The sequence below is a fragment of the Arvicanthis niloticus genome, chromosome 15 (genome assembly GCF_011762505.2).
Source record: "Arvicanthis niloticus isolate mArvNil1 chromosome 15, mArvNil1.pat.X, whole genome shotgun sequence".
NCBI classification, from domain to species: Eukaryota; Metazoa; Chordata; class Mammalia; order Rodentia; family Muridae; genus Arvicanthis; species Arvicanthis niloticus.
In genome coordinates, this window is record NC_047672.1 from 23215161 (window position 1) to 23227964 (window position 12804).

Genomic DNA, 12804 nt, shown 5'->3' on the forward strand with positions numbered 1-12804 from the left:
CAGGCTATGAGAAGGGATGTTCACATGTGGCTTCAGTTTTCATGCTACAGTCCTTTCTCCTTCAGTCTATTACGAAACTTATTCCTCAGGAGTCTTTGTTACCAATTAATTTTCACCATCTGTATACACAGAAGAAACCTGGTGCTCAAACTTTTTCTACTCTGTTGGCTCGAAGGCTGAATAGAATCAAGAAGCAAAGCATTAAATGTGAGGATTCAAAGCAGCTACAGAATGGGAGCTACTACTGAAACATCTAATCTGAAGAGAGCTGATGAAAAGAATCATGATAGCAAAACACTAAAGAGGCCAAAAGCGTCAGGTCTTGGGTGTTGAAAAACAAGTCTGGGCTATGGCAGCAGAATTCTAGAAAAGATGTATAAAGCAAAGATTAGAGGGAAAAAGTTATAGGAAGATGTTGTATTGAACAACTCAGTCCAAAAGTGCCACCTCTCTGAATTAGAGATCCTTTCTACATCTTCCTTCTAAAAAAACAACCTTCTGTGCCGGGGCGACAGCTCCATGGGTAAACAGAAAGTCAAGTGTTTGCTGTGCAAGCTTAAGAAACTGAGTTCAGATCTCTAGCCTCCAGGTAAGAAACACCTGCAGACATCAGTGTCTGTCTATAACCCAGGACCAAGAGGTGAAACCAGGAGGATCCGGGGGCTCTCTGACCAGAAAGTCTAGCGGAAATGGCAAGCTCCAAGTTCAGTAAAGCTAGGGAAAGCTAGGGAGGCTAACATGCTAACCTCTGGCCTCCATACACACCTGCACAGACAAGAGCACACACACACAAACATACACACCTGCACAGACAAGTGCACACACACTACTCGCCCTTTATCACTTCTGTTCTCTTTTTACTCTTGTATCTTGACATTTTCTGGCTAAATCTCCAAATATCATAACTTGTTCTGCTCTGATCCATTCCATTCTAGGTTCTGCCAGTAATGAGTAACTAACTCAGCTATGGAGGTCTAAATGAAAATGGCCCCCATAGACTCATGGAGGTCTGCCTTTGTTGGAGGAAGTGTGTCACTGAGGGATGGGCTTGGAGGTTTCAGATGCACAGACAGCCCCAGTGTGGCACTCTCTTCCTGCTGTTTGCTGATTTGGTGTAGATCACTCAGCTACCTCTCTAGCACCATGTCTACCTACATGCTGCCATGCTTCCTGCCATTAAGACAATGAAGTAAACCTCTGAACTGTAAGCTGGCCTGATTAAATGCCTTTGTTTCTAAGAGTTGTGGTCATGGTGTCTCTTCACAGCAATAAAACTCTAACTAAGAGAGAAGTTGGTACCAGGAATGGGGAATTGCTATGATAGGCTTGACACTGTTTTTGTCTGGAAGAACATGGAACACTTTGAGACTTTGAACTAGCAAAGCCATTGGACATTTTAAACAGGGCTTAATGAGCCATACTAGTAGGATCATGGAAGACAGTGGTACTGATGGTGATTAGAACTATGAGACCCCAGCTTAAGAAGTTTCAGAGGAAGATATTAGAATGTGGCCTAGAGACTGTTCTTGTAATATTTTGCTGTTTTTTGCCCTTGTCCAAAAAATTCTGCCTGAGGCTAAATTAAGGAATTATTGATTAAATGTTCTGGCAAAGGACATTTCCAAAAAAAAAAAAAAAAACCAAAACAAAACTAGCATTGACTATCTTCTGTGGCTAATAGTAGCCAGTCTTATGCAGAACTACAATGAAACGCCTGATGCTAAGTGGAATAATGGGAGTGGTGACCTCAGAGCAAGCTCCCACCCAGCCAAGCTTCCAATTTGTAAAAAGGAATTAAATAAAAGTTTAGGGCCAGGGCCACATACCTCTAATCCCAGTACCGGGGAGGTAGAGGCAAGTGGATTTCAGAGTTCAAGGCCAGCCTAGGTCTACAAAGGAAGTTCCAGGACTGCCAAACTTAGGTAGAGAAGGAAACTATCAAGAACAGAAAGTTGGAGGAAATGTATTTGAATAAAGAGTTCATGCAAGCAGCAGAACTTCGCAGATTCAGCCACATGGTACCTAAGTTTATAGAGTCAAGGATACAAGGAAAGAGTTACAGAATCTCTCTCCACAACTAAGGAAGCCGCTGAGGCCAGGTATATGCAGATGCCCCTTCATGGAAAGACCGTTGCATGAAGCTGTAAAGGTGAGGCCTAGACTGCCCTGAAGACTTCAAGATGTTGAAGATGCCAGAGCTTTGGGATACCTGCCAAGGAAAGCTAATAACAGGGAGTGGAACAAGCCCAAGAGAAAGAATTGTATTGCAGTCAAAAAATAAAAAACAAAACAAAACAAAACAAAAAAAACAAACAAACAAACAAAAAAAAAAACTGAAAGGAGTTTGAGATCTGAAGAGTGATTTGATATTAGACATGGAGATGCAAAGTTTGGAGTTTGCCCAGCCTCTCTTGTCCTCTGTTTTGGAATAGTAATGTATGCCCTATTATGCCAGTGTATGTTAGAAGTATGTGATTTGCTTTTTTCTTTTTTTTCATTTTGATTTTCCAGGAGACTGTTTAAGAGACTGGCTTGAGTATCACAGACTTTCAACTGTGGACTTTTAAACATGGTTGAGACTGTGATAGACTATAGGGACTCTTGACATTAGATTGACTGCATTTTGCATTATGGTTTGGCTACCAGCCCATGGGGGCCAGGAAGAGGAATGTGGTAATATAAGTGAAAACGGCCCCACAGAGTCACAGGGAGTAGCATTACTGGAGGTCTGGCTTTGTTGGAGGAAGTATATAACTAGGAAGTGGGCTTTGAGGTTCAGATGCTCAAGCCAGACCCAGTGTGGCTCTCTCTTACTCTCAGCTACCTCCTCAGCACTGTCTGCCTGCATGCTGCCAAGTTTCTAGCCATGATGACAATGGTCTAAACCTCTGATCCTGCAAGCCAGCCCCAAGTAAATGTTTTCCTTTATAAGAGTTGTTATGGTCATGGTGGTATCTTTCACATAAATAGAAAGCCTAACTAGGGCCCCAGTACTCTGTAACCAAATTCCAGATCTACAGCACTAGACTGACCGTCCTTATCCTCATTTCCTAGTCCCAAGAATTCTAAACCAGACTTGTAAAGTCAAGAATCAAGTCCATAATGGATTAAGAAGTTTGTAAAAACTAAAGTTGAGTTTACATGATTTTTTAAAAAAATCACTCACTAATTTAGACTATAAAAAGACCATAGGAAAAGTAGAGAAAGCAGTGAGGACTAAGCCACCTTTAGTCTCACAGAAGGTGCTAAACATGTGCAGAGGACTGGAGGATTACAACAAGAAGGGGTCAGTATGTGGAGAAAGTACCTAACAAGACCTTGTTCCTGGGAAAGTAAGTGGGACTGGAATTCAGAAAGAACACATGCACAGGATTCACCTTAAGAGGAGGGTATATTGGCAGAACTACCTGGAACTCAATATTAAGGTTTATTTGACAATTACCTTGATTTGATCATTAATCATTGTGTACATGTTCTTGAGTATCATCCAACAGCTTATTTTTGAGGGTCTCACAGCATATCTCAGGCTGGCCTGAAACTCATTATGTAACCAGGAGGTAAACACATGTCAGTCCTCCTGCCTCAGGTTCCTGGAAACTGGAATTATAGGTGTGAACCATCTTGCTGATCTTAAAAATCAAATTAAGCTTATTTAAATTAATTTTTAAAATAACTTAAAGCTATACTAGATGGCACATCTGTGCAGAAATAAAATCAAATTCTTAAAGGATATTTGGAACCAAATTCTTAAAGCGTATTTGGAACCAAAAAAGGATTTATTAATAGCATCTATTGTCATTATCATCTATGAAAATAATTCAGAAACAAACATGAGGTTTGACACCCACTTCTACTAAATGTGTTTGTTCTCTTTGCCATTTTAACTTTCATACATCTCTTCAGTCATGTCTGACATCATAAGCTTAAATGGCATATAACAAAAAGGTAGTGAGTCACAGAAATCCATCTGCAGGGTATAAATTACAAATAGGGAAGAGAGCAAAGCCAGGGTCTTAAATCTGAAACGATTCACAACTCAACTATCATCACCACAGCCAGATAAGTTAATGCGTATGCGGCTTCTCTGGAGCTGGATGGCAGTGCAGTGCTAGGAATTGCTGTTAGTGAGATGGGCTTCAAAAGTAGAAGAAAACAATTTTAACAAGACTTGACTTTCAGAGGTAACATCTGCTCTGAACCAATATCCCTGGGGGCTATTCCATCAGGAATGATTCAGGATTTAGCCAGATCTTCAAGGATAACTGCAAACACACGCCAATTCCTAGCTCTTCGGCCAGTCCAGTTATGTGTTCTTGGGAGTGATCCAGAAGTAAACAAGCCTAACAGGGTGGGCGTCAGCACTGTTCTTCACCAGATGGCTAACTTCCACCCATTCCACTCAGAGTTGGCTGACGGCCTGATCCATCTGGAGGTGGAGGGAAAAATAGTCACACTGCACTGATGCAAGACCCCATGTAAGTAAGTCCCTGGAGTGGCTGTGTCTCCTGCACCGTGGAGATAAGGGCAATTTAATTTTATCACAGGAAATGGCATTACCTGAGCTTCTTGACAGGCTGCTCTTCTTAGCAGGTTATCACTATCAAAGCAAACAAAAGAGACCCAGCATTAGCATTCCTAGAGATTAAGACCCAAATAGAAATTGATGGGTTTAAAAAAAAAATAAAAAAAAAAAATACCTTAAGTGAAGATTTCTTAAAGACCTGATCTCAAATCAGGAGCACATTCAGGAAATAGATTCTCTGAGTGAAAGCTTGTATTAGCTATTTCCACATTCTGGTGTATAGAAAAATGACCCAGAACCCTGAAACATCTAGGGCCTAACGTCCAGAACCTAAAGATCTGTAGCTCCATATGGCAACAGGAAAGTGCAGATTAATGGTAGAGCTGCAGGACAGGGAGAGCATCTGGAATTATCTAATAGGTCTTTCATAGAAGCAGAGCAGCTTTTATGGCTGTGATCAGAACACATGTGACTCTGGGAGTGTGGTCACCTCCTGGCTTTAAAGATGGAAGGGGCTGTGAGCCCAGGAATGTTCAGCCTTGCCAAACTGGAATAGTCAGGAAGTAGCTTTTCCCCTTAGAGCCTTCAGAAGGAATGGCAGGCCTTGTAAACCCTTGGACTTTGGCCCATAAAATAGTATGATAAATATTGATGATGTGTTAAACTAAGTTATTAGTCAACAATGGGAAACTAATATACATGTCTTGGGTTTTTCTACCCAATAGATATTATTTGGGTCATTTGCCAAAGCTGAATTTGATATTTAGCTCCTTCTGCTACTGTTTTATCTGAGTCCCCTCTTTTTTATAGCACTATCAGATATGCTATTATATCACAAATGGAAAGAGGAGGTCAAAGTTTGCAGAATACACACATGTTTAACATAAAAGGTCTCCAAAATGTGTCACACTAAATGGGCTCTGATTGCTTGCAGAGGCCAAGGACCCGAGTCTGCATATACACACTTGGTATTGCTAGAAAATAACTGAAGAAAAGATTTAAAAAAGGGTTACTTTACATATATTCCTTGATTGCCATTATAACAGCAAAGACCTGAAATTTGGCATTTGAGAGTAATTTCAAGACTGATACTGATAATTAAGGATGAATGAGAATAAACTTAATAGATTTTTACCACAGTTGTTGCCTGTTAGCCTGTCTTCCACAGCCTAGCAACACAATACCCCAAAATAGTAAGTGACCTGAAAGCTAGAAACAATGTTCCATGAAAAGTATAATGGCTCCAGGACCTCAAACACGCACATTAATAGAGCTGGGGGTGCTGATCTGTTATGAGGGTTGGTCCACAAGTGGCCCTAGCAGCTAGGTTCAGGCCCCACCTGCTGTGTAACTCTGCACATCTGCCCAGGTGGCAGGGGGGTTGTGCAACCTTCTCCCCTCCCTCACCTTTCATCATTATTAATACTGCCTGATCTTTCAGAATATTCTTCAAAATCAAAAGAATATTAATCTAATGTGCAAAATGGAATATGCTGCCTATAGGAAAGGCAGACTATGAACTGATTTAGCCCATACAAAGAAAATCCCAATATGATCACAGTTAACTCTAATATCTAAATTACATAAACTATCTTCATCTTATTCTCTGAATCAGTATGTTTGTAAAAAGACAAATGCATTCTCAAAAAAAAAAAAAAAAAAGAGTTCTTGAACTACGATGGACAGTCCTCCAGTGTCCTACAGAGAATGATCTAGGACACTGTTCCTCAACCACAGATACCTAAATCACCACTCAGAACATTCACTACAAGAGAAAGGCTGCTTATATCAACAGTCGCACTGTATTGTTCAGACACAGACAAGAAAAAAATACATATATCTTCAGTATAAATTTAATACTTATGAATACTTTTTAATCTGCAATGGGTTCAGTCCATGGATGCTAACAAATAGTTACATCAACTATGTTTTGATGATCTATATAGCAAGCACTAATAACTACTTAAAGAAATTCCAAAAATGTTCCAGTAATATAATCTCACTAGAGCTTCAGATAAGATAACCATGTGACAAAAACACAGAAAACACAGAGGGACTATGATGAGGCAGATATTGTAGCATGAACAGTGAAAGCTACAGCTGTAGACAGGTCTGTGGGTTCCACAGGCCATGCCTTCTAACCTCCCTCCCTGACTTGTGGCTGAATTCCATCCCCTAACTTCAGCAGGCACCACCCCCTGATAAACCATATGTGGAAAAATGCAAATAAAAAATAGACCATATCTATCATCCTGCACAAAACTCAAATCTAAGTGGGTCAAAAACCTCAGCATAAAATCAGACACACTCAACCTGACAGAAGAGAAAGTGAGTAGTAGCCTTGAACACATTGGAACAAGAGACAAACTTCCTGAACACAACACCAATACCTCAGGCATAAGATCAACAATTAATAAATGGGACCTCATCAAACTGCAAAGTGTCTGTAAGGCAAAGGACACTGTCAATTGGATAAAGAGGCAACCTATAGAATGGCAAAAAAGAATTTTCACCAACCCCTATATCTAATAAAGTGCTAATATCCAAAATACATAAAGAACTCAATAAGTTAGGTATCAAAAAACCAAATAATCCAATTTAAAAACGTGCTACACATCTAAACAGAATTCTCAATAGAGGCAACAGAAATGGAAATCAAAACTACTTCAAAATTTCATCTTACATATGACAAAATGGCTAAGATCAATAACACAAGTGACAGCTCACGCTGCAAGAATATGAAACAACAGGAATACTCTTCCATTGCTGGTGGAGTGCAAACTATACAGCTACTACTGAAATCAATACGGTGGTTCCTCAGAAAGTTGGGAATCAATCTACATCAAGACCCAGCTATATCACTCTTGATATACCCAAAGGACACTCCATCCTAACACAAGGACGTTTGTTCAACCATGTTCCCTGTGGCTTTATTCATAGTAGCCAGAAACTGGAAAGAACCTAGATGTCCCTCAACAGAAGAACAGATAAGGTAATTGTACTATATTTATATAATGGATCATGGTTCAGCTGTTAAAAAATGACATCATAAAATTTGGAGGCAAATGGATGGAACTAGAAAAACTCATCTTGAGTAAGGTAACCCAGACCCAGAAAGATAAATATGGTATATATTCACTTACTGAGTAAACGCTAACAGAGCTACAATTCATAGGCTCAGAAAGGTTAGGTCAAAAGGAGGGATCTAGCGGGATACAGGGATCTCCCTGAGAGGGGTAACTAGAACAGACTTTGTTGGTGGACTTGGAGTTCACAGGCATTTGACCGGGAATCCAGTGAGGGGAGAGATGGTGTGGACAGAGTATGGGGAAAGACGGCTAGACTTGAGGGGCACTTGAAGGATGGTATGGAAACCTAGTACAGTGGAAACTTTCTAGAATCTATGAAGGGGATCTATGAAGGCTCCTAGTAATGGGGAGTATGGCTTCTCAACTTGCCATCTATCTCTTGAAGCCAGGTGAGACTTTCAGTGATAGGATAAAGGAACATTCAGTTGAGTTGTTGGCCAAGAGCTCCCATGGAAATCCCCAAACAACCCAGGCTGTTGTTAAGACAAAACACTGCTCCCTGCAAACTACCATGGGATGGGGTATTGCCACTGTCACCCACACACCTCACTGAACATAGAGAAGTCGAACTGGTACCTACATGGAGCCCTCCCCCCTACAGTCTAGTCTCTGTAGTACAGGAAAGTTCTCTGTAAACTACAGAAAAAGAAACATGAACACCAACCCAGCCAAAAAACCTTTGACCTACCTTTGAAATATATGCTAGGGCAGTGGTGGCACAGACCTTGTAGGAGTAGCCAACTAATGTATGACTTGACTTAAGGCCCACTCCTCAAGAAGGAACCCACACACCAACACTGCTGAGATAACCAAGAACCAGAAACTAGACAGCCCAGAGACCCACGGTAAATCTAAACCTGGCTGATCTTAAAAAGATATATCAATAAAATGATTACTAGTAATATTCTGTTATACTCCTAGACCGGGCCTTATCCAGTCATCATTAGAGACAGGAAAAATAAGGAAAATTTAACCCTTTCCTTGGTTATTCACCAGAGCCTTCACTTTGTCTTCCTTCCTTCATTTCTTTCTTCCTTCCTTTTTTCAATTTTCTTTTATTGAAAATAGATTCCTTTCTCATACAATATACCCCAGTATAGTTTCCCCTCCCTCTACCCTTCCTAGTTCTTTCCCACCAGAGGCTTCCTCCAGCAGCAGATGGGAACAGATGGAGAGACCCATAACCATACACTATACAGAGTTTAAATTGGACATTTCCCTCCAATCCCTCCCCTCAGAGCTCAGGGAATTCTGAAGAAGAAAAGAGAGAAAGAATAGATGAAGGACCCCAGGAAAACATGGCCCTCTGAATCAACTAAGCAAAGTGCTTATGAGTTCACCAAGACTGAAGCAGCAAGCACAGGGCCCACATGGTTCTACACAGGTCCACTGCATATATATTTTAGCTATTAGCTTAGTATTTTTATGGGACTACTGACTGTGAGAACAAGTTGGCCTCTAATTCTTTTGCCTACTCTTAGGACTCTCTTCCTCCTGTAGGGCTGCCGTGCCCAATTTCAATATGATAATTTTTGCTTTATCTTATAGTTTGTTTTGTTATGTTTGGTTGTTATCTTAGAAGCCTATTCTTTTCTAATGATACACAGAAACAGAGTAGATCCAGAGGGGAGAGGAGGTGGGGAGGAACTAGGAAGGGTAGAGGGAAGAGAAACTATACTCGGGATATACTGTATGAGAAAGGAATCTATTTTCAATAAAAAAAAATGAAAAAAGGAAGGAAAAAAGGAATGAAAGAAGGAAGACAAAGTGAAGGCTCTGGTGAATAACCAAGGAAAGGGTTAATTTTTCCTTATTTCCCATCATTCCCTTTGATATTGCTTTTATACTTCAGGTTTTGCTTCTCCTAAAAGGTACTAGAGTTCAGACCTCCAAGTATTTGGTCATTTTATCTCTCCCCAGATGTTATGGTTTAATCTAAAATATCTCTAACAGGTCTGAGTTTCAGACACTCAGTCCCCAGGTTGTGGTGCTATTTTGAAAGCTATGGCACCTTAGGGGGCAGTGCCTAGTTGACTGAAGGGTCACTATAGGGTCAACCTTTGAAGGTGATCCTGTCCTTGGTTTGAGCCTGCACTCTCTTGCATTCTAATCCATCACCACATGTTCCCACTACCATGCCTTCCCCAACATGATAGGCTGTAACCCATATGAAACAGTGAGTTGAAATAAGATTTCTGTCCATTGTTGTAAGTTGTTTCTGTCCATTATTTTGATCATAGTTATGAAAATCAACTAATACAAATTTGGAGAAAAACAAACAAACAAACAAACAAAAAAACCCCAAATACAAATCCACCCCTGCCTTTAACCAATCACACATGAAACTACTCATCTTGTCTTCCTTTAAACAACTTACTTAAATAAAGGATAATTTGCCAGTATTTTCTCCTGTACAATCCAAAGCCCAGACTTTGATAGACGGTGGGAACTCAATGAATACTTGTTAATAAGTAAGTGGCAAATGTTTGAACAGGAAAATTGACTCACTGTTCTGAAGGCACACTTCATCCGTGAAGGGAAACTGAAGGTTATTCTTGTCTGAGTACCTGGCAATCCTAAACCAGCAGATCTTCTGAAACAGCTCTCCAGTGTAGCCAAGGACAAGGAAGAAAAAAACTCACACTGTCATGGGAATGCTGCCAGGTTAGAAGGACCTCAGGCCGTGTGTGAGCATACACATGAAGAACAGGATGCAACCGGTACTCTTAAAAACCAAAGCAAGGTGTTCCTTCTGTATACCACTAAGCCCAAAAACTGTTCCAGTGTCAGAAAATTCTAGATACCTAATGGATCAAGAGTCTGAATGTGAGCCAGAGACCTAGCTACCAAACACAGAAAACTGACTGTACATTAACTGGCAGTCCATGTTCTTTCTATACAGCAAGGTGCCTACTGGGCACTAATGATAAATACAATTTACAAGAGGTTCTCCAAAATGTAGTCATATCGGAAAGGGTCCCTCAATACCTACTCAGAACCAAAGTGAAGCTCTTTGACACAAAGAATTAGAAACTTCTGGATTAGAAAATAAGGAAGAAAAAAAATCTGCTGATGTTATTGCCTGAGGCTTTAAAAGAATATGAACTTGCCTGCTACTACAGGTAATAGGATGCTCTCAATTTATTCTAAGCCATAAATGTTTTATTTATTACCTTAGGACTGCAAAATAAGATAAGTTGTTACTTCAATAACAGCTTTACATGAAGAGAAAAATTACATTGATCCATGCTATTTCCCAAAAAGAATATTTCCCACTACAGTTAGAAGCAAATTGTTCAGCAACTTCTACCACCAGTTTTCCCTTGGTGCATGCAAACACTGTCTTTGCTTTGCACAAAACAGATTTCAAGTTTAGATGTTTACAGCAACCACAGTGACTTACTCAGGCTTCCTAAAATAATCAGTCATCACATTGCCCGGGGCTATACTCACTTCTTGTTGGAGAAGGAGGGATAGACAAAAAAACAACAGCAACACAGAACGTGCATCTTAGCCAATGACTAGAGGGAAAGGGTTTCCCAATTACATGGTTCAACCCCTTCCTCATGACTTAGACTTTCCTCCCAAGGAGGTGAAGACTGCTGCACAGGCCCTGTTACATGTGAGAAAACAGTGACCACATCACTTGTGCCTACAGACAGAGCGTTGACCCAGCAGAGAAAGAGTGCAGCCTACTTGGAAGAATGTTCAAGCTTTCCTTCCTAGAAAATGTTCAGTTCTTTAGGGAAAAAAAAGTCAGTATGACAGGTAAGAACCCCAAGGGGACAATCCAAATGCCTGAAAGGACATGGGGTCCTCTACTCTAGTGTCTCTGTTTTTATGGATAGTATTTTTCCATGTTCCTGGGCCTCCCTATGGTAGGCACCAAGGAAATGTATATCTTCTCAACTCTCTGAAGCACAAAATAATACAGAAATCTCTAAAGTCCTGAAGTTGTATAAAGGAGGAAAATATTGTTGATATATACTAAGTGCCAAATGTCTTCACTTCAATGCCATAAAACTATATGAAAGAAAACAGGGAGCCACACAGGCAAGGCCTGGCAGCAAAGCCCACTACAGTCGTGTTGCTGAATGAAAATGGGTAAAGACGAAGACAGTTAACAAATGACCTGCAAATGTGTAGACAGCCTCCTGGACTAGGGAAAAGTGCACAAAGGTGGTCAGCACCTTTTTAGTCAGTGGCTTAGTTGGTGGCTTAATTCAACACTGGAAGAAACATTTTAAAATAATAATTTAAAGCAAGGCAAAAACAGTTCCCTCAAGGATTATTATTTGCTAAAACAGATGAGAGGAGAGACAAAGTGGTATACTACTACTACTATTACTAACAATAATAATAATAATAATAGCTCGTAAAACTCCATGAATTTAATACAACAGCTATACAAGGAATGAGAAAGAAGCCTGCAGGAGGAGGGTATTCAACAATGAACTAAAAACACTTTCAACAAGCCTTTGCCAAAATGTGTAAACCCACTTACTGAATGAGATTTGTGGTTTTGGATTTGCTTACTGTCAAAACATGGATTCCTGAATATTGACAGTAATGTTTAGGTCTGCAATCCCTGATTTTACTGTCTCTGTTTCTTTAAAGCAGAAAAGGCAAACAGCAGCCAGAACAAATAAATACTTTTGTCAAAGATGTCCAAACCCAAGGCCTATTTCCTAGACATCTGAAATTAAGGTTGAAAACGTTCTTAGAAGCAATGTAGCCCATACTTACAATGCTTCCATACACCCAACCCCATCAATCAAATGTGTAGCACCACCCTCCTAGTAACGAAGGTCACTGTGGAGGTGATTCTCATCTTGTAATGACATACAAAGAGAACAAAGCCCAACCTCAGTCTCTATTCCCAAAAGATTCCAGAATGTTCACTTAGGCAGTTTCCTCAACCCCTTCAAGCTCCTAGAAAATGACTAATTGACCTAGTTTGAGGAAACCTCTGGCCGGTGGACACTCACAGTGTTAGAAAGTGACTGGAGGCTTAGCACTAGAACTGAACACACTGCTTCTCAGCCTGCTGTAGCTTCTGCCCATACCCCTGCCGATTTCTAGGTATTTTCAGCAGTAACAGAGCCCTGTCCACTGCTTATTAGTCACCCACTTCACACTTTCTCCCTGCACTGGTACTGGAGTGCTATTATAATCTTTCTTCTGTAGGTGGGC

At 40.4% G+C, this 12804-nt stretch overlaps 1 protein-coding gene across 2 annotated transcripts in view; it reads right to left on the reverse strand.

Annotated features, from left to right (window-relative positions):
• Agk (acylglycerol kinase) overlaps positions 1-12804 on the reverse strand; it is a 73161-nt gene that overhangs the window by 45823 nt on the left and 14534 nt on the right. Inside the window, exon 3 of one of the 2 annotated variants that reach the window (XM_034519737.2) lies at positions 4558-4597. The exons of the other annotated variant lie outside the window; for it this stretch is intronic. Within the exon in view, the coding sequence (XP_034375628.1) occupies positions 4558-4597 (40 nt within the window). The remainder of the gene's footprint in view (positions 1-4557; positions 4598-12804) is intronic. 2 annotated transcript variants of the gene reach the window in all.